This window comes from Armigeres subalbatus, chromosome 3 (genome assembly GCF_024139115.2).
Source record: "Armigeres subalbatus isolate Guangzhou_Male chromosome 3, GZ_Asu_2, whole genome shotgun sequence".
NCBI classification, from domain to species: Eukaryota; Metazoa; Arthropoda; class Insecta; order Diptera; family Culicidae; genus Armigeres; species Armigeres subalbatus.
In genome coordinates, this window is record NC_085141.1 from 270,155,544 (window position 1) to 270,180,181 (window position 24,638).

A 24,638-nucleotide genomic window follows, 5' to 3' on the forward strand; every position below is an offset into this window, starting at 1 on the left:
TTTTGTGCACAATGCGTGGAATAATTTTCTGTATTTGCCATGATATTTTAGCTGAAACGGGGAGAAATATATTCAAATAGGTACATTTGCATCATTAGGTTACCTTCATACTTATGTAATGCGACATAATTTTTTTGTAGTCGGTATAAAATAGTCATTCGATATAATTATTAGGAACGAGTTTTAGAACTCGGGAAGTTCCTACTTCCAGTCTTGAGTATAGCAACGGGATACGAAAATCTAGTTCACTCTTTGTAACAGAGCACATGTAATAATGCATGAAAGAAAAAACAAACGTTAATAATAAAAGAAAAGTCAAAATGATATTAGATCCAATAAAATTAACTTTTAAAGTAAACAGATTAGAGAAACATAGACATCAAATGAGACATAATAAACTTATCGGAACTTGATCTGCGATTCACGATCACGATGCAACTTTGAATAAAGATGAATACGCAGTTGCGGCAATGTTTCCAGAATGGTGTTGCACATCTGACAAGTGATACCGTGGCGTGGTAGGTTAACATCCCTGTAGGAACAATGAGAAAGCAAGACCATTATCAATCACTGATATCGATTTATCTACTATCAATACATACGTAAGTGCCAGTTTGTGCAGTTCACGGCAATGTCTCTTCAGGAAGTCCAGCTGCTTAGCACTGACTGGGAGAAGATTTAGCGGAGGCAGCAGCGGATAGATGGCATTGTCATAAATATTGAAGTCCTGCTTGCGTTTCTTCGATGACGACGATGCTGCGGCGGCGGCATTGTCTTGCTCGACGAGCCTCCAATCGTAATCATTTGGCGCATGTCGAATGTCCATGAATTTGCGCTCGTGTTCAAGAATCCTAAAACGAGAAATATTCTTCAAGTTAGTACCCATTTACCTGGTGTGATATTACTGCAGAGGAAATTACTTCATTATGTACTGCTTCACTTTCGCTTTCAAGTTTTCGATAGAAACATCCCCAAACTTGGGAACGGTTTGATCTTGATCAGTGTGTAGAATAGTGTCCATCGTATAGCGCAGAGCGTTGATCTGAAAATAGAGTATCAAAATATGTGTTACGAATAGTTTTAAATTAGTATGGCAAGGGAACCAACAAACAGATGGGTATTTAAAATTCACACCCTGAAATGTTAAATACGGTTGTATGACAAACGGCGGAATGCCATTTCGCGGAGTCCGATTCTGCGGAATGCGACATATCCCGGAAAATCATTTCGCGGAATGTACATTGCGCGGAAACTGACCATTTCGTGGAAATCCATATCGCGGAATGACCCATTTCGCCGAAAATTCAATTGGGACATGATTTTTTTAGCTGAGATACAAATGCCACCTCGTTTGTACTTTGTATGTAACGTCAAGTTACTCATCAAGTTACTCTATCAAGTGATATAGCTCGTAGTCTGGGCGGCACATTATAGAATATAACGACATACGACAAAATACTGAATTCACCCTTCATTAAATGCGCGTATTAGCGCGGTATAAGGAAAACTAATTATATTTGTAAATATAACATGCACGCGTTACTTCGGTATAAGGCAAACGACGAAACGGGTTCTGATTTCTTAAAATACTACATTTTTTAAATGAAGGCAGGAAAAACAGAAAAGACAGAATCACCGTCTTCGATCAGAGGTCGCACAGACTGAACACTCAACATCCCAGCATGAGACAACGGACCGGAGCATTCACACAACACCCAGTGGACCAGTGGAGAACTTTTCGCTTTACGAAAAGTTTTCTCGTTACCGAGGCGGGAATCGAACCCACACTCCACAGCACATGCGTCTAGCTAGACGATTGGCATTGCCCACGTGTATTTAAAATCTTTGGATTGGCCTTCTTTACATATACGCGCTTTCTCGATACAAGACAAAAACTGGGTTCTGCGTTCTTTGATGCACGCATTTGCCCGGGGGTACGCCGTTCGGCATAAAGTCGTTTGGCATAAAATAATTTGTCATAATAGTATTTTGCATCGGAGACCATTTATCAGAACGTATTATTCCCCAAAAAGTGAAAGTAAAAGTAATTCTATTTTATTGATTCTTTGTTTGTATATTTTTTTTAAAATCAAACGCTTGCACGGTTCAATGCAAAAGGGGAGATCATTGCTTCTTTTATATTACGCAATAGTTCGGGGTATTGCTAAAGAGTTGATGATGCCTTCTTTTAAAGCACACGTTTGTTCGGAGGAATGCCAAAGGGGAGATCATTCTTCTTTTAAATTACGCGATTGTTCGTGATAATTCAAAAGAGTTGATGATGCCTTCTTTTATAGCACACATTTGCTCGGTGCAATGCGAAAGGAGAGACTATTCCTTCTTTTAAAGCACGCGTTTGTTCGGAGCAATCCAAAAAAGAAGATCGTTCCTTCTTCAAAATTACGCGATTGTTTGCGATAATGCAAAAGAATTGATGCTGCCTTCTTTTAATAAAGCTCGCATTTGCTCGGTGCAATGCAAAAAGGGAGGAGATCATTCCTTCTTTCAATTTACGCGATTGCTAGGCACGCGTTTGCTCGGTGCAATGCGAAAGGGGATATCATTCCTTCTTTTATGGCTCTATAAACCGTAATCAATTTGATGATGAAGATGATTTTGTTCTCATTCGCACTAATACTAATGCAATTTTAGACAAAATTCAATATTTCATGGCTATTCACCAGCTTACCTCTGTCAACTTATATTCATGGTATTTTTATATGAATTTTTCACTCACCTAGCTAATTAATTATTAATTATTTGACTGAAAAGCGCTTAAAACTGCTTTTTTCCTAAACAAATTTTCGTATACTAATTGTACACACACCAACTCCGAACGATCGAAACACACCCATACATTTATTTTGAACATGCACTCAGTTTTTCACTTGTTCTTTTCTCGCCGTTTTCTTGATTTTATCACAACTAAACATAATTCACTACCTAACTTTAACTTTTGTCTTTGATGTTGAACACCAATTTCTTCACTTCATGTCGAAAAACCAACGAAAACTGCTCTAAAAAATTTGAAGTTAGAGGCAAATTTGAAGGACGTATTGTGAATGTTGCAAAATTCGTGAAATAGTGCGCTCAAAATCTCGGCAAAGCAACTTAGAAATATCAAAACAATACATTGAATATGCTAGTCGACACGCAAACAACTTTATGCATATACAAGAAAAGAATCATCATTTCATCGTTGCCAGATTTATTATATCAAATAATTATTGCCGGTTTGTCGAATTAATCAAATCAACCAGAAAAAAAAGAAAAGATTATGCAAGCTTCTGTTGGCAGGGTGGAGAATGGTTGACATTTAATTTAACCGTACCATTCATCCTACCATGCAGTCAAAAAAAAAAACAAAACCACGGCAGCCGCAGCAGCAGCCTCGACCAAGCAGAGCAGACGACAGCGCATACTTTTACTATTTTCTCTCCCAACAATCAATCAAACAATCAACGTATAATCGGTTTTGGTGGCAAATATATACATTTCATTATTCCTTACTTATTTTACAGATTAGAACTAATAAATCAATATCTGTAGCTATCACTCTTTCAAGGCTGTGTGCCACACTGCCACATCCTAATTCAACTCGATTCTGTTCTATTTGCACTGCGCACGACTCACGCAGCAGCAAACAAACAGTCTGCGGATGAAGAATAAAAAAGACTTAATTTCGTCATACTTGTCAGAGTGTACACCCAATATTTTTTTTACACGGTTGGTATTCTTTAAATTCCCGGTTCACCTGATTTTTCACAGCTTTTCAAATACCACCTGAATTTTCTTTGATTTTTTGTGAATTTTTTCATGGGGTTAACTCATAGTTTTATCAACGCTAAAGGTCGCAATCAACTAAAACCCACCCGTGTAAAAAAGAACCGGGTGTACGTAATTAAGAGTTGGGACACTGTCAGAATTGGAACAAAATTCATCTGTCATTCCCATACAAAATCGTGTTCCAAACAAGCAGGAGACCTGTCAAATGCAGCACATGTCGCCACTCTTAATTACATACACTCTGCTTTCCCCAACACTGTATGTTGAAAGCCCATTGGTGTATGAAGAATTTTAAAATAAGTTTCCATATAAGAAATATTTCATAAATGCTCAAAAGTAAACATTTTGTTGCATCTGGCAACACCCACCCACCTCCACCCACCTCAAATTTTCGTAGCTTTTTCGTACTAGTTGCCTCACCAATACTAACAAGCAATAACGTCATCAATTTTCAAAACAGAGTTATGGAGCCTTGAGCCTTATATGCCGCGATTGCTCGGGATGATGAAAAATAGTTGATGATGCCTTCTTTTAAAGCATGCGCCTTCTTTATTGTCAATACATACCAAGAAGTCTATGTTCAAGTCTAGCTTTAAGTTGCGTAAAGAATATGATTATTGAAAATAAGATCATTTTCATTGCGTATGCCAAACGACTATTGTGCCAAATGACCATTATGCCAAACGACTTTATGTCAAATGACTTTCTGCGTAGTAGCCCCCATTTACCCGGTATATTGATTTTTTTGTATTGGCCTTCTTTATACGCACGTATTATTTATTTTGGATTGGCCTTCTTTATATTATAGGTGTTAGGCTAAAACTGCGTTCTACCTTCTTGAGCTGCACGCCCGGTATAAGGCAAAAACTGAAATCCGTTTAGTATTCGAGTTTGCTCGTACACAAGACTTAAAAGCTGTATGAATTTTTGAACAATAGATAGCATTCGTTCAATGGCATATTTTCAAATGAAAAATGATTATTGAATGCGAATGAGGTAAGTAAGCATTGTGCAAATGTATCATACATGCCAATCTTCTATTTCAAAGGAAACAATTTGGCTAGCAATTTTTTTTTTAAATTATATCAAAACGTTAAAATTCAAGGAAAGATGTATTTCCTGCATGATTCTATGCTTAAAAGTTTGTTACTGATAGCCTTTTTTTATTTTTTTATTATATTATATTAAAATAATAGTGCACTTTATGTTTCTGCGAAATGGGTTATTCCGGGAAATGTCATTCCGCGAGATGGGTAATTTCCGCGAAATGCACCATTCCGCGGAATGTCGCACTCCGCGAAATGGGTTTCCGCAATGTGGGACTCCGCGAAATGGAATTCCGTGGAATGACATTCCGCAATTTGTCATACAATCGTTAAATACTGTCTTATAGAGTTTAAAGACCGATTCTCAAATAGCGGTTTTGACGCGTCAATTAGAATCGTGGGCATCAAGCATAAATTAAAAAATATTTTACTTACCTCCGTGATATCATCGTCAGTTAGAACAATATCCAACGTCATTGCCAGATCATGTTCGGGAAACAGTGGTTCTCCGCTGTTTTTGTCGAGACCTAAACCGGTCAAAAGCGAAACTACGCGAGTTTCTTCCTCATCCTTTTTCATCTGACAGGAAGGACAGAATATCAACGCCATCAGAGCCCCAAACCCAGGAATGTTTGGCATCATTGATGCCTGTCGAACTATCAAACGGTTGCCTTGCTCATGGACAAACGCTCCGACGAGCATTTTCTCGTGCGTATCCTGAGGATTGGAATCCAGCAGAATAGAATTTACGGAATCGTTTTCGATAGTGACCGGTTTCATCACCCCCGATCGGATGGTTGACGACGCCGTAGTTTCCAGCGGACTGTGCGGCCCAGATAGCGAAATTTTATAGCGCAGCTTCTCTTCGGGAGGCGAAACGTCTTCTAAGTCATCTTCTTCATACTTGACGTGATTGTTTTTCGACGATTGGTACATCTCATACCGTACGTCTTCGTCGAGGGACATTTCCCGTTGCTTCCGTTCGCGCATGTCATGATCTAGCTTTGAGATGTAGCTCTCTTCTGCATACTGTGCGAACTTCAACCTGATGAGTTCGGAATTTATCGGAACTTCGTCTCCCTTCTTCAGGACAACGCTTGCCACGTTGTTGACCACAGAGTAGATGTCAATAACGAAAATCTTTCCCAAGGTCATTTCCTTGAAACGGTTGATGGCCTGTGCGGTCCAAATACCTTGTGGGGATATAATGGCCGACGGCTGGGTTTCCGACAGTGTGGCTTCAAATACTCGTTGAGGGATTTCTTTCATATATTCAAGTGGCCCTTCTAGTTTTCTGAAAGCCGATTGGCCCAGTGTTGCCGAGTGTCCGTAATCCAAAAAGAACACTGTCCACATTACATCACCCGTACTGCGTGTACTTTTGTGAGTCTTCAACGATGCTCGAGCGTATCGATCGCCACCTTCTTCAAGTGGTGCTGCTACGATTTGCCCAACAGCAAATTGCCACTCCGGATCGAATCGTTCCAGTCGGAATCCTCTTGAGTTCAATTTGGAGTGCATGTCCACGAAAATGTCTTTGTTCTTCGTATCCTCTGGACGCAGATAGAATTTGTTGCAATGCACGACGTTTGTCACTTGGCACACCATACTGGCTTGATAGATGGGCGGGATGACCGACAAATGCGCATTCCGTATCACTTTTCGACGCGGGACCCAACCGTTGGCGTCCTCCCAGTGGCCAAGCTTCATTTCGGTGGCAAAATCAATGGCATCTCGTTGACGCATGGTTTTAATTTCCATGATCCGGTTCCGAGAGCCCAGTTTACGCAGCTTTATCGCACGGTAGACATCGGCATGGACTTTTCCGGGCATAAAAGTCCCACGTTGATCGTGCTCATCGTTACTACCGAGGAACGTGATGAAGATACGGTTGGTGGTGCGGTCGTACATAACCTGAGGAATAAAATAGAATTAAAATTCAGTAAAAGATAGGTAATGCTCTACCTAGATCGAAGACAAGCAAAGCAAAATAGTTCTCTTAGTCGACTTCCTTCCTATTTTAAAACAGATATTTAACATTCAAATTTTCACTCAGAGTATAGTAGTGAAGAAAATACTAATTCTCTGCTTGTAAGTAAAAAAATTATTTAAAAGAGTGGAAGTCGACGGAACGAGCTTTCTTCTTTATTTCGAGATTTTAACAGGCTAATTTTTTTTCCCGTTGTTTTCAAATATCCCCCGTGCTTTGAAAAAAAAAAAACCGCGTCAAAACCAAAATCAGCGAAAAAAACGAGTTCCTCACCTTCATGTTCTGATGTTTAGTGGAGTCGCCCTCGCTGAGCAGTTTCTTAATTTGCATCGTGTATAATGGCCCAATGTATTTCTCATGATCGAAACCGGTAAAGAACACCGTATTGCAAGGATCGCGACCACCCAATTCGGTGAATGATTGACGTTCCATCAGTTCCTTCCCGCCAACTGACATCGGAATGAAGTAGTTCGGATAGAACGCTCCGGCCATGATCACTTTCAGAATAACAGTTTTCTCTCGGGATGACCAAACAACACGACCCGGGCCTGAAACTTCTTTCATGCCAATCTTGTTGAGACGATCCCTTATTTCACGGATCAACTCAGCCATGTCCATGAGACACTTCAGGTCCAACGACATGCGGCGACTCCAATTGGCCATATCGCCTTCATTTCCTGCCTGTTCCTTTCGACTCTTCCAAGTGATGAAAGCATTCAAGATTGCAATTCCATCGCTTCCGGAACCATCAGCCCAGTACATCTTTTGAGAATAACCCCGAACGGAATTCTGATTGAGGAAGATATTCTTCTCATTCATTCCAGCAGCAATGATGATTGATTCGTCCAGCACACTGAAGATATATCCCAAAATGATAAGCTTGGAGATACGCAAATCAAGCGGAAGTCTTGCCATGATGCGCCCCATGTAGGTCAAATCTCCATCCAGCTGCTCATAGTTGCCTTTCACCGTTTGAACCAGCGCGCCAATTTCTTTCAACTGTAGAACAGTGTTTCTGATGTCACTCAGATCAGGCGGGTTCATTGCCAACGCGAGAATCGAATGTGGGGGACCCATTTCCAGCAGTTTGGCCTTCAGAACTACGTTCTCCAGAGGACAGCGAAGAATTTCCGGTGACGTCGAGAAGCGCATTTGGTTCTCATAGAACCGTCGATCGACCAGTCGGTACACTCGACCATCCATCAGACGACCGGCTCGACCCGATCGCTGAATACAGTTAGCTTGAGAGGCCCACTCTGTTCGTAGTGTTGAAAAATTGGTAGTTGTATCAGTGAACAGGACACGTTGCAGACAGAAATCGATAATGAATTTCACATCGGGTACGGTGATGGAACTCTCAGCAATGTTGGTCGACAGGATTACTTTGCGCTGTCCGGGAGCTGGTTTGCGAAATACTTTCACCTAAAATGATACGTTTATGCATTTTGAAACCAATGTCTAATTAGAAAATGATTTTAATGGCTTATGCTTACCTGTTCATCCGCTGGAAGAATAGAGTGCAGCCGATGGATGTCCAAGTTTGGTTTTTCGTCACTGTTGACAATACGCGAAAGGGTTTCACGCAAAACACGATCCATCCGATCAATCTCGTTGATACCCGGCAGGAAAATAAGAACAGTTGGCTTATATTCCATTCGTTCCTCACCGTGTAAGTTTTCGATCAAACGATCGCACACGAGCACCAACTTGGCGGCAACGGTGTACATGTGCGAGGAAATGCCAGGGTTCTCATAGTCGATTGCATAATCCATTCTGAGCTTGTCCAGATCGTCGTAGTAGAATTCCTTCACTTCATACATCCGAGGTCGGTCGACCGAAATGATGGGTGCCGTTAGATATCCTACCTTTTTCGGCGTCTTGAAATATTCGGAGAACGACTTGGAATCGATCGTAGCAGACATCAGGATAATTTTGGTCTTTGAGGAATTCGTAGCCAGGAATCTTCGCACAACGATCAACAAGAAATCCATATCTACCTCACGTTCATGAATTTCGTCCAATATAACGTGGGTGTAATTCGCCATCGTCTTGGAATTGATCAATGATTGCAAGAGCACACCAGTTGTGCAGTACAGCAATCGCGTATCAGGTGTAACGCATTCCTTCAAGCCAACCTTGAAGCCAACCAAACTTCCAAGCTCACATTTCCGTTCTTCCGAAACACGTTTAGCGATGGACATAGCGGCGATTTTTCTCGGCTGGGTAACGATGATGTTGCAATACTCCTTTCGATTGTAGGCCTCCTCCAGGATGAACTGGGGCACCTGTGTCGTCTTGCCGCAACCGGTAGCTCCTTCCAGGACGATGACCGGATTCTCCCGAATTCTTGTCAGAATTTCTTCCTTCGAGTAGCGAATGGGCAGCTTGTTAGGTTTCAGCGTGAAATTGTACTTTTGGAATAAGGGAAGCATCATCTCTTTGGCCTTGAGTGCTTTGGTGTGCTCCTCATCTTCGTCAGCCATCGACGTGTCGTCATCGACATCCTCTAGGTTCGAAGTGCGCGATGTGGAAGGACCAGCAGCTTCATCCAGAAACGCCTAGGAAACAAAAAATAAAAACAAATCAAATAAAATTGAACGGTAAAACGTTGGGTTAATTTTAATTTGTTACTTTCATCTTTTTTTTTGTTGTGTAAAATTACATTTTTTTAATCATTACCAGCAACACTGTACCAATTCAAATTGAGTAATAAAGCAAACCTTAAGCAAATCGGAAGTGTTTTTCGTGAGCCATTTCAAAACGCCGAACCATCCGAATTACCGGCCGAATTTCCCTGTCTGAGCTATCGGTGGACATTTTTTGGTCCGTTCTCCCGGATCATCGGACGGTTTTCGTGGTTTCCGGCGTTCGCGAGTCGTGTGATTAGTACCGTGTACTAATTTCAGCGTAAGGCCAAACAACGCGTTGGTGGTGCTTCGCCACCAAGCCGGTGTGCCCGTGGCACAATAAAGCCGGAAATTGCCATCTTGGCAGAGAGCAGTTATAAAAGTGGATTGTACCAAACGTGTCCGTGGCACGAGATTGGGCGGTCGCCATTTTGTAAAAACAGTTTCGAGTGGTATCAACGTCGCGTGTGCAAAATAGACGCCATTTTGGCGAGTGAACAGTTCGAGAAAAAGTGTATCAGTCGTGCCCGTGGCACGAGGGATAGGAACGCCATCTTAGAAAAAAAGAGTGTCGGTCGATTTCAACGTCGCGTATGCAAAATAGTCACCATTTTGGCGTGTGAACAATCCGAGAATATATTGTACCCGCCGTACCCATGGAACGAAGGTTTGGGTCGCCATTTTGGAATTTGTGTTGAGCGATTTCTAATTCGCGAGTGTAAAATCGACGCCATTTGGGCGTGCGAACAATCCAAGGAAGCAGTGTGTTCGAATCGTGTGTGGAATTGTGGCCAACGAAGAGGCAAAAGAATTCAATGAGTGACAGTGAAACCCCTCGTAGACCGTTAAGTAGCGTTCAACGTAGAAATATTCTGGACGCGCTTACAGGATCCCATAGCAGAGAAGACGAGGAGGGTCAACAATTTCCAACTATAGCCCAACAGAAACAAGCACAGCAGGCGCTGAATACAAAGCGCAGAATGGCCCAAAGCTTGGAGATTTTATCCGATCGGCAGGCACTTCTAACCGAGAAGTTGCTGCGAATGAATGCTGCGCTGCAAGAAGAAGGTATCAGCGTTCATCTGCTTAAGCTTCACGTAGAGACTTTACGCCGGGCATCAGATGAGTTCGAAAAAGTGTATTCCGAAATGGTCAGCCTTCTGCCGAGGGAACAGCGGAATGAGCTGCGTGTCGAATATTCCAACTTCGAAGAGCTGCATAACGAAATCTACGTCAAGCTACAGACGCGGATTGACCAAGTGCAACAGCTGAAAGTCCAAGAGCTCCAGAATGTTCCGGTTGCGCCACTCCCACAACAGGCCCAGGTGGCACCGGTGTATGTGCAGGCTCCAGTTCCTCACCTACAGGCTCCGTTTCCAAGCTTTAATGGGACTCTTGACAACTGGTATAGCTTCAAAAGCTTGTTCCAGAGTATCATGGCCCGGTACATAAACGAAACTGATGCCATGAAGATCTTGCATCTTCGAAACTCGCTAACCGGCGATGCGAAAGATAAAATCGACCAGGAAGTTGTTAACAACAGTGATTATGCCTCCGCCTGGAAGATTTTGGAGGATGCCTATGAAGACAAACGCCTGATTATGGACACCCACATCGACGCCATTATGGATTGCCCGAAAATCACAAAGGATAACCGTGGTAAGTCCCTATCGAAGCTCGTTGAGGTGTGTAAAACATACAGATGCATTGCACGGACATGGGTTCCCCATCGAAGGATTGGCGGAGCTCATACTAGTCAACATCCTATACAAAAACTGGATAAAGAAACCCAAGAGCAATGGGAAACAAAGTTGGGTAGTGGCAATCTTCCTGAATTTGATGAATTCATGGAGTTCTTGCGCGAACGCGGACGTGTACTTCAGCGCACTAATCGGTTACAACAGCCCCCAGTGCATACGGGAGTATCAGGTCCAGTGAAGCGACAACCAGTAAATCAGAAGCTGCACGTGCCATCTAACTCATTCGTACAAGTTGCAAAGGAAATATGTCCATGCTGCAAAGCAGAGCACTCGATTTATCGTTGTCCGAAATTCCAAGGTATGCCCCTACATGAGCGAAAAACAGTTGTAACTAAAGCAACACTGTGCTTTAACTGTCTCAAGTCCAGACATCGCGTCATCAACTGTCCGTCGGAGCAAGGCTGCAAGGTTAAAGGGTGCGGTCGCAAGCATCACAGCTTGCTTCACTACAACGAGCCCCGTCGAGATGCGAATCCAAGCAATGAAGAAGATAACGAAGAGCGTTCAGCGGAATCGGAGGAGCAAGCACAAAAGAAGACCCCAGAGCCGCGCAGCAATGCAACCACTCTTTGTGCTAATGTCCATGGTGCTAAACAGCAAGTAGTTCTCTCGACGGCACAAGTATTAGTAGCGGGAAGGGGCAATACGATTGTCAAATGTCGCGCTCTACTGGATTCCGGATCCGACAGCAATATCATAACCGAGAAGCTGGCCAGCAAGCTTCAGTTAAAAATGATTGCTGTGGATTTTCCTATCAGCGGCTTGAACAGCATGGAAACACGAGTGAAGTACCAGTTAGAAACACGGCTCCAGTCCTGTGTTAATTCCTTCGCCACGTCACCGTTGGATTTTCTTGTCGTCCTCGAGTAACGTCGAGTCTACCGGTTCTAGAGATAGACACCCGATACTGACCAATTCCATCCGGACTAAGATTTGCTGATCCTCTATTTTCTTCACCTGGTGAAATAGACATGATCATCGAAACGAATTGTTTTCGACATAGTCAAAAACGGCCGATTGAAGCTCGGCATCGACAGCGCAACATTAGCAGAAATGGAATTAGGATGGATCGTGGCATGATCAGTATCCATAAAGAAAGCCCAGTCGTCTCGCGTGTGTGTCTACTTAATCGGAATGAGGAGATACTCAACCACACAGTGTAAAGATTTTGGGAACTGGAAGGTGCACAAACGGAGACCGCTACAACTGCAGCTGAAGATTTAGTTGAACAGCATTTCAAGGACACTCATTACCGCGAAGAATCTGGGCGATATGTCGTGCGACTACCATTTAATGGTATGGAACATCAACTAGGTGATTCCTTTGAAGTGGCCAGAAAGCGGCTAACTAGACTGATGGTCCAACTTGCTAAGTATCCAACTAAGCGTGGTGAGTACTACAATTTTCTATCCGAGTATTTATCACTGGGTCATATGACGGAAGCGGCTGAATATTCGGTTGGTCGTGGTTACTTTATTCCACACCACGCTGTTTATAAGGCTTCCAGTTCAACGACGAAAACAAGAGTGGTCTTTGATGCGTCAGCGAAAACCAGTTCAGGCCTCTCGCTCAATGAAACGCTCTTAGTTGGACCCACGGTGCAAAATGACATCGCAACGATCATACTCCGATTCTGCGTCCACCCGGTGGTGTTGACCGCCGACATTTCAAAAATGTATCGACAGGTGCGGCTGCATAAAGATGATTGCAAATACCAACAAATTCTGTGGTGGGACAGTGAAGGGCATCTGAAGGTATATGAGCTGCAAACTGTAACATATGGCGTAGCTAGTTCACCATACCAAGCGACGAAGGTGTTGATTCAACTGGCCAGTGACGAAGGCGAAGGAAGGAAAGTTATCCAGGATGACAGTTATATCGACGATTTTTTGACTGGTGGATCGTCTGTCGAAGAAGTTATTCGAATCTTTTCGGAGCTATCGGAATTGTTGCGTCGTGGTGGCTTCGAAGTACACAAATTTTGTTCAAACAGTGTGGATGTGTTGAATGCAATTCCCAAGCATCTCCAAGAGCAGCAGGTTAGCTTTGACGAAGCCGGCCTCAGCAACAGCATCAAGACTTTGGGATTGATATGGAACCCCCAGGATGATTATTTCACGTTCCGTGCTACTACAGCTAATGATTGCAATGGGTGCCAACTAAACGCAAGGTGTTGTCGGAAATTGGACAACTTTTGACCCGCTTGGATTTTTAGGTCCTATTGTCGTGTATGCCAAGTTAATAATGCAGGACATTTGGCGATTGGGTCTTGACTGGGATCAGGATCTTCCAGAGGAACTGTTGAGAACATGGTATCGATTTCGGCAACAACTCCCAGTTGTGAATCAAATGCGCAAACCTCGTTGTGTAACTCAAGGAGAGGTGACTACTGTAGAGCTTCATGGTTTCTCGGATGCCTCGAAGCGGGCCTATGGAGCTGTCGTTTATGTACGGAGCATCACTTCGAGTGGGAAGGTCTATGTCAACCTGGTGGCCAGCAAATCACGTGTGGCTCCTCTCAAGCCGATGACGATACCACGACTCGAGTTGTGTGGTGCGAAGCTTCTGGCGGAATTGATGCAGAAGGTAATAGCTGCAACAAAGATGAGTTTTGATAATGTGAAACTGTGGTGTGATTCCCAAATAGTTCTGTGCTGGCTTAAGAAATCACCTCTAGCACTAAATCCGTTCGTAGCTAACCGTGTTGCTGCAATTTTGGAGATCACGCAATCTTATCAGTGGGGTTACATACGATCCGAAGATAATCCTGCTGATGTGATATCTAGGAGTGAGCTGCCCGAAGACCTGCTGCAAAAACAATTGTGGTGGTGCGGTGCACAAATGCTTTGGGAAGTACAGCTCACGTCATGTGAACCTGAATCGTTTGATGAATTGATGCTACCTGAACTAAAACCATCAGTGGTGTTGTCAGTTGTGAAGGTGAAACCGACGATAGTGCTCAACAGACTCAGCAGTTATAGAAGGATCCAGAGAGCGTGGGCGTATATTCATCGGTATATCGATTGTAAGGTGTACAAGAAACAGGTGTCTGGTGATATTACTGTCGACGAGATTATGAGGGCTGAGAAATCTGTATTATTGCTTGTGCAACGCGAATCTTACGGAGATGTTTTGAAGTCACTAAAATCGAACTCCGTTCAGCAACACCCGTACCGAAATCTGGCACTCTTTGTGGACGACGATGGGTTAATACGAGTTGGTGGTCGTTTAAAATATTCTTCTATTCCGTATGATGGCAATCACCAGGTGCTCCTACCACAGAAGCATCACATCACCGAATCCATTGTTCGTGGGCTGCATCAAGAACATTTTCACGTCGGCCAGAACGGGCTTTTAGCAATCGTTCGTGAACGTTATTGGCCTGTCCATGCTAAGCAGTTGATTAAAAAGGTGGTTACGTCGTGTCAGGTGTGTGCACGCCAGCGTCCCATACCGGGCATCCAGTACATGGGTAACCTTCCCGGCTGTAGAGTAAATCCGTCACCGCCATTCTCCAAGGTAGGAATAGACTATGCCGGTCCATTTATGCTGAAACTTGGAGGACGTAGTACGAAGCTGTACAAAGGATACGTAGTTGTGTTTGTTTGCCTGGTCGTTAAGGCCATCCATTTCGAGGTGGTCTCCAGTTTGTCGACCGACAACTTCATTGCGGCGCTAAAGCGATTTTCCAGTCGTCGTGGTTTGCCGAGTGATATACACAGTGATAACGCCACTACTTTTGTCGGTGCAAATCACGAATTGGCAGCTCTCAGGCAACTGTTCGAAGACCAGCAACACCAACTGAAAGTAAAGGAATATTGTAGAGCAAAATGTATCCGCTGGCATTTCATTCCCAGAAGCCCACACTTCGGTGGGATCTGGGAAGCGAAGTGAAATCAATGAAATATCACCTCAAAAGGGTTGTGGGTGAAACCCGACTTACTTACGAGGAGATGACCACCTTCCTCGCTCAAACGGAGGCCATTATCAACTCGCGACCATTGTGTCCAATGTCAGACGATCCCAGCGACTACTCCGTTTTGACTCCGTCTCATTTCTTGATCGGTCGTTCTGGGGTAGCTTTACCAGTACCGTCTTACGAAGATGAGAAGGTGGGACGACTTGATCGATATAAGAGCAAGATTACCGGTGGTGAGTTTAAGCCGTTTGGCAGCGCAGTATCATTACTTGACACTTTACCGGTCGCTACTAAACGCGCTGCTATAACAGTAGCGCGACTGACAGGTGACCAAATTTGGTAGCGCGATAAGAGCGCTGCTATTTGATGAACTGTCAACTGTCAAACGTCACCGGTATGGAATACAGCAACCAAATTGAAAGCCGAAAATAGTGACCGATACGGAAACGAGTGACGAAACTAAAACGAAAGCGCTGCGCGGGTGATTAAAATGCTCGCGACCGATAATGATGCTCTAAACACGTTCAACAAATGCAGCAGCACTTCTGGCGCAAGTGGTCAAGAGAATATCTGCATCATCTGCAAGGCCGCCAAAAGTGGAACACGAAGGTGAACACAAGTTTCAAGGTCGGTGCATTGGTCTTATTGATCGAGGAAAATCAACCGCCGCAGCAATGGAAACTTGGACGAATTGCAGCTGTCCATCCGGGTGACGACGATGTTGTTCGTGTGGTGACAGTCAAAACCGCAGGAGGTGAATATAAACGAGCTGTGTCGAAGATTGCTTTGATGCCTTCTGTTGAAACTGAATTATCAACGGGGGGTGAATGAACGGTAAAACGTTGGGTTAATTTTAATTTGTTACTTTCATCTTTTTTTTGTTGTGTAAAATTACATTTTTTTAATCATTACCAGCAACACTGTACCAATTCAAATTGAGTAATAAAGCAAACCTTAAGCAAATCGGAAGTGTTTTTCGTGAGCCATTTCAAAACGCCGAACCATCCGAATTACCGGCCGAATTTCCCTGTCTGAGCTATCGGTGGACAAAAATTAATAATGATTGATGATGGCTGGCATGCCGGTTTCGAATATTTGTGATTGTACAAGCAGTGAAAAGCAAAGCAGCGGAGGAGATGACTTCGTCAGTTTAGCGGGCGAAGGAAGTCAACCAGCCTCCACCTCGAGGGAAGTTAAGGAAGCCATCCAACACCTAAAAACCAATAAAGCAGCTGGTAAGGATGGTATCGGAGTTGAGCTCATCAAGATGGGCCCGGATCTGGCCACTTGCCTGCACAAACTGACAGTCAGAATATGGGAAACTGAATAGCTACCGGAGGAGTGGAAGGATGGGAATATATGCCCCATCTACAAGAAAGGCGAAAAGCTGAAGTGTAAAAACTTTCGAGCGATCACTATCCTTAATGCCGTCTACAAAGTGATATCCCAGATCATCTTCCGACGTCTGTCGGCATTAGTGAATGAGTTCGTGGGAAGTTATCAAGCGGGCTTCGTCGACGGCCGCTCGACAGTGGACTAGATCCTTACTGTACGGCAAATCCTTAAAAAATGCCGTGAACAGTTGGTCTCAACGCACTATCTGTTCGTTGATTTCAAGGCGGCATACGACAGTAAACTGTGTGAAGATTTCGGGAGAACACTCCAGTTCCTTCGAATCGCGCCGGGTTACAATTTTCAACAGATCCAGTCAATTTATTTGTTTCGCGGATGACATGGACATTATCGGCCGAACAAAGGCAGAACTGTACACCCGCCAGAAACGTGAAGCAATGAAAGTTGGACTGGTGTTGATGGTTGTAGGTCATTTGGCCTAAAGTCGTTTGGCATAAGGCCGTTTGGCCTAATGGTCATTTGGCATAATTTGAAAAACGTAAATTATTCTTTGTAGTAAAATATGTGAAAATGTTAATATTTTATTTGATGCTACATTTGGAAATCCACATTACTATTATTGGTGTATAACAACTTCATCCGATAATCATCGTCAGTCACATACGTCAACTTCATCCGATAATCATCGTCAGTCACATACGATATGTACACTCCCGGCCAAAAGTTTAGGTTCACCCTCAAAAAATATAGGCAAAAGTTTTTGGTCGTATTTTCGCCGTCTTACATCCGATTTCGGGTATTGTTAGCTCGATACAAAAAATTTGAGTAGATCTTGCACCGTAGGTATCTGAAACTAATAATTTCCAATTTTTTATGTACTAAAATATTACATTAAGATACTCATTTATTTTTTTTAAATTTCTTTATTATCTTTATTACTACTCATTTGTCTTATTATTATGTTGTAAAAATATGTTGACTTTCATATCAAATGATTCATAAAACTTATTTTCGCCAAAAATATAACAACGAATCAAGCTAGATGGCTTTATTTGCTCTTCTTCTTTGCATATATGGCATAAAAAGCATATTATTGATGAAGAATCAACGTATTCGAATAACATATATGGAGGTCATACTCACAATGCGTCAAATTTTCGCTATCTTAGCCACATTGTAAGGACCAAATTATCATTTTTTCGCTTAAATTGACTTTTGTGAGAATTTTTGACCCCTACCTACAAACAGCTGAGCATTATGAGTAAGCTTTCCCTTGTAAGCTGAACATTGCAACATTCGAACGCGTTTTTCAACCCAAAATGTTCTGCGTCAAATTAGGCTAACAATGCATTGTGATGTGTGTGTGTGTGTGTGTGTGTCCATTCTAACCCCCACTGGCTGGCAGTGATGTTATGGAAAAAAGCTGACTGTATTACAATCAGATTTAGTCCGGGAGTTAGAAGGTGCTAGCTCTACTGCAGCTCGAGTGACCCATTTCAGACTGCCTGGTATTTCATGACCAGTCCGAGGTCACTTTTGCTTACAATAAGCCCCGCCTGTTCATGCTACCATTATCAATTGGATAATGGACCCATTCTTTATTTATTTATTTATTTAAGGCCTACATCAACAGACTACTTATGTCCTAATGATGGTAATAAAAAAAAGATATAAGATATAAGTATACATATCGTCAAAAACTTAAAAAAAATGGACACAAACACTAAAACAGCTATCTATTGCGAAGTGAAAAATTCTTTGAATCTTCGACGCAGCGTCTGACGAGGCAGGTTGAAGTCGAATATTGTAGAAACCCTGTTGAATATACGCTGTAATCCTTCAATACTACCGTTCATACTGTAGTTAGTCCGACGAAATGGCATTCTTAACATAGCGTTATTGCGAAGTGTTCTCGGCTGTACGTTAATATTAATCTGTTCCAAAATGTCACTACAATCTATTCGGCCTTGCAAAACGTCTGCAACAAGTACAGCTCGAGCGGTGTTACGGCGTTCTCTTAGCGGCTCCAGATCGATAAGCCGACAGCGGCTTTCATAACTTGGCAGGCGTAATGGATCTCTCCACGGTAGTCTACGCAGAGCAAATCGTAGGAAGCGTCGTTGCACGGACTCAATTCGTTCGGCACCGTTCGTATAATTGGGATTCCAAACGGCGGAGCAATACTCCAGTATCGACCGCACCAGTGAGCAATACAAAGACTTTAGACAGTAAATGTCAGAAAATTCTTTACCCATCCGAAAGATGAAGCCCAGGGTTTTGGAAGCCTTACCTACAACGTATGAGATATGCATTTTGTACGTCAGCTGGGAATCCAAAATTACGCCCAAGTCTTTGACATGACTCAGACGTTCTATGCTGGTATTCAAAAGCGTGTAGTCAAATCTAACGGGATTTTTAATTCGAGAAAAAGTGATCATCGAGCATTTTGCCGGATTGACTATCATACGGTTGACGTTACACCAATTGGCAAAGGATTCTAACTGACGTTGAAGGAAATAGCAATCTTCGATGGATTGGATTTGCAAGAACATTTTCAGGTCATCAGCATACGATAGGCGGGGAACTTCGAGTACAAAATTCACGTCATTGAAATATAGTAGGAAGATTAACGGACCCAAATGACTTCCTTGGGGTATTCCCGATATAGCCACGAAGGAATCAGACCTGCAGTCGCCGATAGCAACCGTTAGTTGGCGGCCGGATAGATATGATCGAAACCATTCCAATAGAGTGCCATTTACTCCTAACTTGTCTAATTTGGCGATAGCGATGCAGTGGTTTAACTTATCAAAAGCAGCTGACAGATCTGTGTAGATGACATCTGTTTGAGCTCTTTTCGTCATGCTGTTCGTGATGAAAGATGTAAGGCACAATAAATTAGTACTAGTGGAGCGACCGGCTATGAATCCATGCTGAGTTTCAGACAGATAATGCTTGCTGTGTACCGTGTAAAAAAACCTGGGTGTATTAGACGGTATTTGGTAACTATGCAGTTTTTCTATGCTGGTTTTGAAATTCTTGCGAGAAAATAATATTATATATAAAATAAATTAGTATAATATAATTCAATTTACTTTCTTTGTACGAAATTATAACAAGCCAAATAAATTAATACATTTTCAATTTGTTACTCTGTCGCTATCCAAGCTATTAGTCGGGCAACCCTGAATATGAAATCAGACAAAAATATGGCTGGCTTTCTTATATAAACTTCAGTTTGTGTTAATAGTCCATTGAAAAAAAAATGTATATAGTCGGGCAGCTCATATTTTTGAGATATATCTGCCGGTCACGTAACATTTGCATATCGGTAGTTTCAATGTGGTTCTGAAAGGGTCCATATACAGGTTGCGTTTTCTGTATGCTCCTTAGTTTATAGATTCAAAATTGCAGATTACCAAACAAAGTTATGTTTTTATTACAAATACAACAGACCATGGTAGGCTGGTTACGTAATGAAGTGTCAAAGTTAATTCTCTCATGAATATATGTTTTGACATGACACTTACACCTACTAACTAACACCTAAACTAACAAAACACTTACATGCCACATAGCATATAACTGGCAGAACAACTGAACAAAAATAAATATAATGCCGCTTTGTATAATGAATTAATTTGTTATTGCCTTGGGCTGGAAGTCTCTTTGATAAAGATATAAAAAAACTTGTTTTTTTATATCGTACAAAATTCTAAAAAAAATAAGGCGTTAAATTGATTGAGTCCTAACATAGTTTCAAAGTGCGTCAAATTACAACTTTGCGTCAAATAAGGAACATGGTAAAATTAGGACGTCAAGTTGGGCACCTGAAGTACCACATAAAAACAGATTATAAAACTAAGAAATAAACTTATATTTCGAAGTTTCATTATTTGTACACATTCTATAATAGTAGAACGCTCGTTATGCAGAATATTAAGCGAATCCATTTTGCAATTTTTTTTTAATAATGATTCTTTTTAAAATTTTCTTAACTGCGTCAAATATGGTGCCTCTACGGTATAATATTTATGAATTATTCCAATTATCAGTCATTAAAATAGACATTTAAATATATCAAAATCAACAAAAGTAGGTAGACATTAAAAGTACACACAGAACATGTAAGGTTTTCATAGAAAATTTTTCCTATATTTAATATTACCACAGACAAACAGACATAACACATTGAACATTCACTCATCAAATTCATCGTCATCTAAACACTAACGACATCTGTTGATTTCAGTTAGTTGGGCAAATCACGAACCAGATGGCGGTAGTGAGGAAATGTCAAACTCGAGCAAATCCGATGCACGCGCCACTAGTTACCGATGGACTTAACCACGAGCGTCTTCTTTTTCCAGGATTCTTCTTCTTTTCGCTCGAAAAAATGACGTCCGCTGCGGGCCGATGAACATTTGAGTGAATTCGAAGCTTTTAGTTCACCGGATGTTCACGTTGATGTTCATTTTTTGTAAACTTTGCCCTCAGATGAGGTTTTCTTCTTACTGAAAATCGACGCGTGACGTCATCGTGGTTTAGTCCATTGGTCAACTAATGATTATTTGAATTGATTATGTTACTACTTATATGTTTGCTTTTCATAATAGTAAATCGATTAGTCAGTCTATTTTAACTTTTTCAAACGAATATTGACATGACATTAGTGTAGTGATCAGCCATTTCCTTTGTAGTACACAAAACTCCACACCGTAACTTTTAAACGTTTTTATTTCTCCAAGCTCTACCAACAAACTGATTTCAAAAATGTTGCTTTGTATGAAGCGCCTACTGCGATCCGCTTTTTTGAATTTCCTTTGAGCGACGCACGTACTTGATCACGTACTTGCAATTTGAATTCATCTTAGCCTAAGGACACACCTGTGGTACTTGTACCATGGTACAAGAGGACAAGAAAATTATTACAAGGCTATCTTTAATAAAGACAATAATTGATATGGTACTTATTTCAAGATTCTTGTACCATGGTACTTATACCACCAGTGTGTCATTAGTATTACTTATCTATTTCTTTTCTACTCTACCTCTCTAATTATTTAATAAGAATAATTAGCACTTCAAATTCATTTTATATATATATATTTTTTTTTTTTTTTTTTCGAGAGTTGACCAGTTGTAGTCTTAATAGACTGGTATCTCGGCTGGGCTCTCCATGTGATACACAATACTAGCAGACGACTCAAGCTATGTTGCTCACTAGGTCACTGCGGCCTGGGTTTGTATTGTGATCATACCGATACATTATTCTTTCTATCTACAGTCTGTCAATTATAAACCGAACAAATAATGGAAGCTCAACATGTACATAGATGTTTTCTGAATAAGTAGTTAACATGTAAATTTAATTATTAGTTACTTGGAGCCGACATTCAATACCTAATAGTAGTCTATGTTGACAACGGGTGGTACTGTTGCCATTTCAAGTAACAATTTCGAATAAAGATGTAATGATATCATTCTGGTAGGGTAGTTTCAAAATAGATTAATTTAAGTACTATTGTAATAAATGGACACATTGAAGAGCTTCCCTTATTTTAACACGGTTGAGTATCGGATGTTTGTCAATACGACGTCGAGTTAATTGTATCCTATCAGTCACAGTAATGTCATATGTTAAAGTTTCAGTAGTCTAATAGTGATCATTATACAAAATTTCTGTCCAGTTGTTCCGTAATTGCTTTTTACGGGCAAGTTCTATTCCCTTTTCTAATATTCAAACCTTTATTATTTATTAAAATAATGAGGTCTAAAACTCAGTTATTCAGATTCAGGGTATACAATATTCAATATAATAGTGGATGAACGCATCATATGGTCTATCCTCATTTCCGTAAGTGGTCAAGTTATTAGTCTTGTAGCAATAATAGTGGTACTATTTATTCTCTATCTTGTGAGTGCAATGGTCTCAATTAACTATTCTAAACAGAACTCTGCCTCTTGTCTTTCTGTCCACCGATGGTCATGTATTTATTTTCGTTTATTATTATTTATTTGATATCTTTAAATTTCAGTCATTTATTTTACTATCGGTCATTTATTTTATTATAAGGTAAAGGTCAGCGAATTTGTCTTAATACGAGAAACACTAAGTCATGTCCCCTATATATCCGCTAATTTTTCTAACTAACCTAATAGAAGGAAGAGAGAAACAGTTTTTTGCGTTGATCCATGCAGCTAGAGAGACTAAAATAAAAAGATTATCGAGAAGATATAATAGATACATTCACTACCTCCAATGCCAAATTAGTAAATCTACAAATTCTACTTTTCACTACTAAAATTCTACTTCAGCTATACGGGTACAAAATGAATTATTGTTAGCTACTACTACAAGTATAAATAGATGTATGCTATTTGGATAAGCGTTTGTTTCAGGGTCTTGTTAGTATTAGAGTTATGTTAGTTAGACACCGGCGCCGGCACCTCCAAATTTACCAATAGGCAGTTGTTGTTAGATCGTGCGACACTAACCATTAGTTAACTTGGAGGCATGGTACCTCAAGTGTTTGGTATAACTGTTGACCTTATTTAAGTAAGATGTGATAAAAGTATCTCTACGGAGCTTATTTTCAAACCATTACCATTAAAATAACGATATTCTTGTGAAGGAGATATAAAAAATGGAAAAATATCTTAATTTTTTAATTTAACTTAACAATTTAACTTAACCTTTGTTTGAAAAAAGCACTCTATTAAACAACAAAAATAAAAATAAAATAAAAATCTTTTTAAGACACTTGAAATATCAACGTCAAGCCCCTTATCCATGGACAGGGAAATTCATTTTATATATATATATATATATATATATATATATATATATATATATATATATATATATATATTATAATTTCATTTTATAATTCTTCATGATCCCTACATATTCCTTCACCCCTACTCTCTTGTAATACTTTTTTTTATAATTTCATTTTATAATTCTTCATGATCCCTACAATTAGTTAGTTAGTTAAGTCGTGTCAAGTACGAGACACTGAAGACGGCCTTACTGTTGAGGTCGAAATACGTATCTGTCAAGATACAATTAAGTGGTGGAATTCAATGGGATTGTCTTGTCTTATGACAAGTAAAAGAACATTTTAATTTTTCAAAGACCGACTTTGAAGTGATGTCTGCAATGTGCTATTTTTTTATTGAATCAAGTAGAGATGAAATAATTTATGTTGAAGTCCATAAAATCATTATTTTTGGATAAAAATCAAATTCTACGATCATTTTGATACCGTCTTTGGGAGTGACAATAATGGGTCAAATGGCGTTGAGAACAGGTCACTGTTTCAACAACTTGGGATGTTATGGATGTGATTAATTATAAGGGTCCTTTTTGAAAGATTTTGTTATCGACCTCTTGGCTGTCATTAACAGCAATAAAAATCCTTAACCCATCGTCTTCCCCGATGGCAGTATTTGAATCAATCTTCATTTTTACTAGTTTTCAAACCGTTCGTATTTGCGGTGGCAAATGTTGCACCGCGGTGTATACCTTTCGGAATGAACGAAAACGACATTAGTGATGAACTTATTCGTAGCATAAAAAATCACTTGAATTAAAAAAAAAAAATACGATTGTATCTATAAATGATTTCCGATTTCCTTACGAACAAAATATCAGTCAAAAAAGGGGCTTGGCACGGTTTGGCAGAACCCGACCAAACAGTTTACAAATTTTACATCGACTTACATTGATCAGTTGACTTTCTTCCTCTTTGATGAATTTTCCGGCGTATTCCTTTCCCAGTTTTTCCCGTTCTGGCATTTTGCTGAACAGACTTTTGTCCTCCACAACGGTGGCATTGCAGTAACCGCCGGAAATTACGACTCGGTTGAACGGCTTACTGAAATCGAAGAACTCATCGATGTCGTCCATTTTATTTTTCGGGATTGCCCAACAAAATGCAACAAAATCAAAATTCCGGATTTAAAGTAACTTTTCAGCTCGACTGGAACTGATTTTCGTGGTAGATAACTTTATAGCGTGAGACGTTTAATCAATGGATATGTTTCACTTGATTTATATGCGTATTAATAATAAAAAATGATTGAATATTTTCCGCAAACACGCTCAACTTTACTTCACATGTGAACAAAACGAATATCGAACAACGAATGATG

The 24,638-nt window shown here is 40.8% G+C and overlaps 1 protein-coding gene across 1 annotated transcript; it reads right to left on the minus strand.

The window, feature by feature from the left end:
* LOC134224231 (probable ATP-dependent RNA helicase spindle-E) lies at window positions 1-24,638 on the minus strand. Its single transcript, XM_062703545.1, has 7 exons — window positions 24,208-24,638; window positions 8,316-9,380; window positions 7,096-8,244; window positions 5,268-6,746; window positions 921-1,042; window positions 603-851; window positions 1-532 (listed from the first exon to the last, which is right to left on the minus strand). The coding sequence occupies exons 1-7, from the start codon at window positions 24,391-24,393 to the stop codon at window positions 400-402; spliced, it is 4,383 nt and encodes a 1,460-aa protein (XP_062559529.1). The 5' UTR covers window positions 24,394-24,638; the 3' UTR covers window positions 1-399.

Excerpts from the sequence above, each read along its gene's own strand:
- LOC134224231 (XM_062703545.1), bottom strand. The coding sequence starts at position 24,393 with ATGGACGACATCGATGAGTTCTTCGATTTCAGTAAGCCGTTCAACCGA. Across the intron at positions 9,381-24,207 it reads AAGAAAGTCAACTGATCAAT|GCGTTTCTGGATGAAGCTGC; the intron begins GTAAGTCGATGT and ends TTTGTTTCCTAG. Across the intron at positions 1,043-5,267 it reads CTGACGATGATATCACGGAG|ATCAACGCTCTGCGCTATAC; the intron begins GTAAGTAAAATA and ends CTCTATTTTCAG.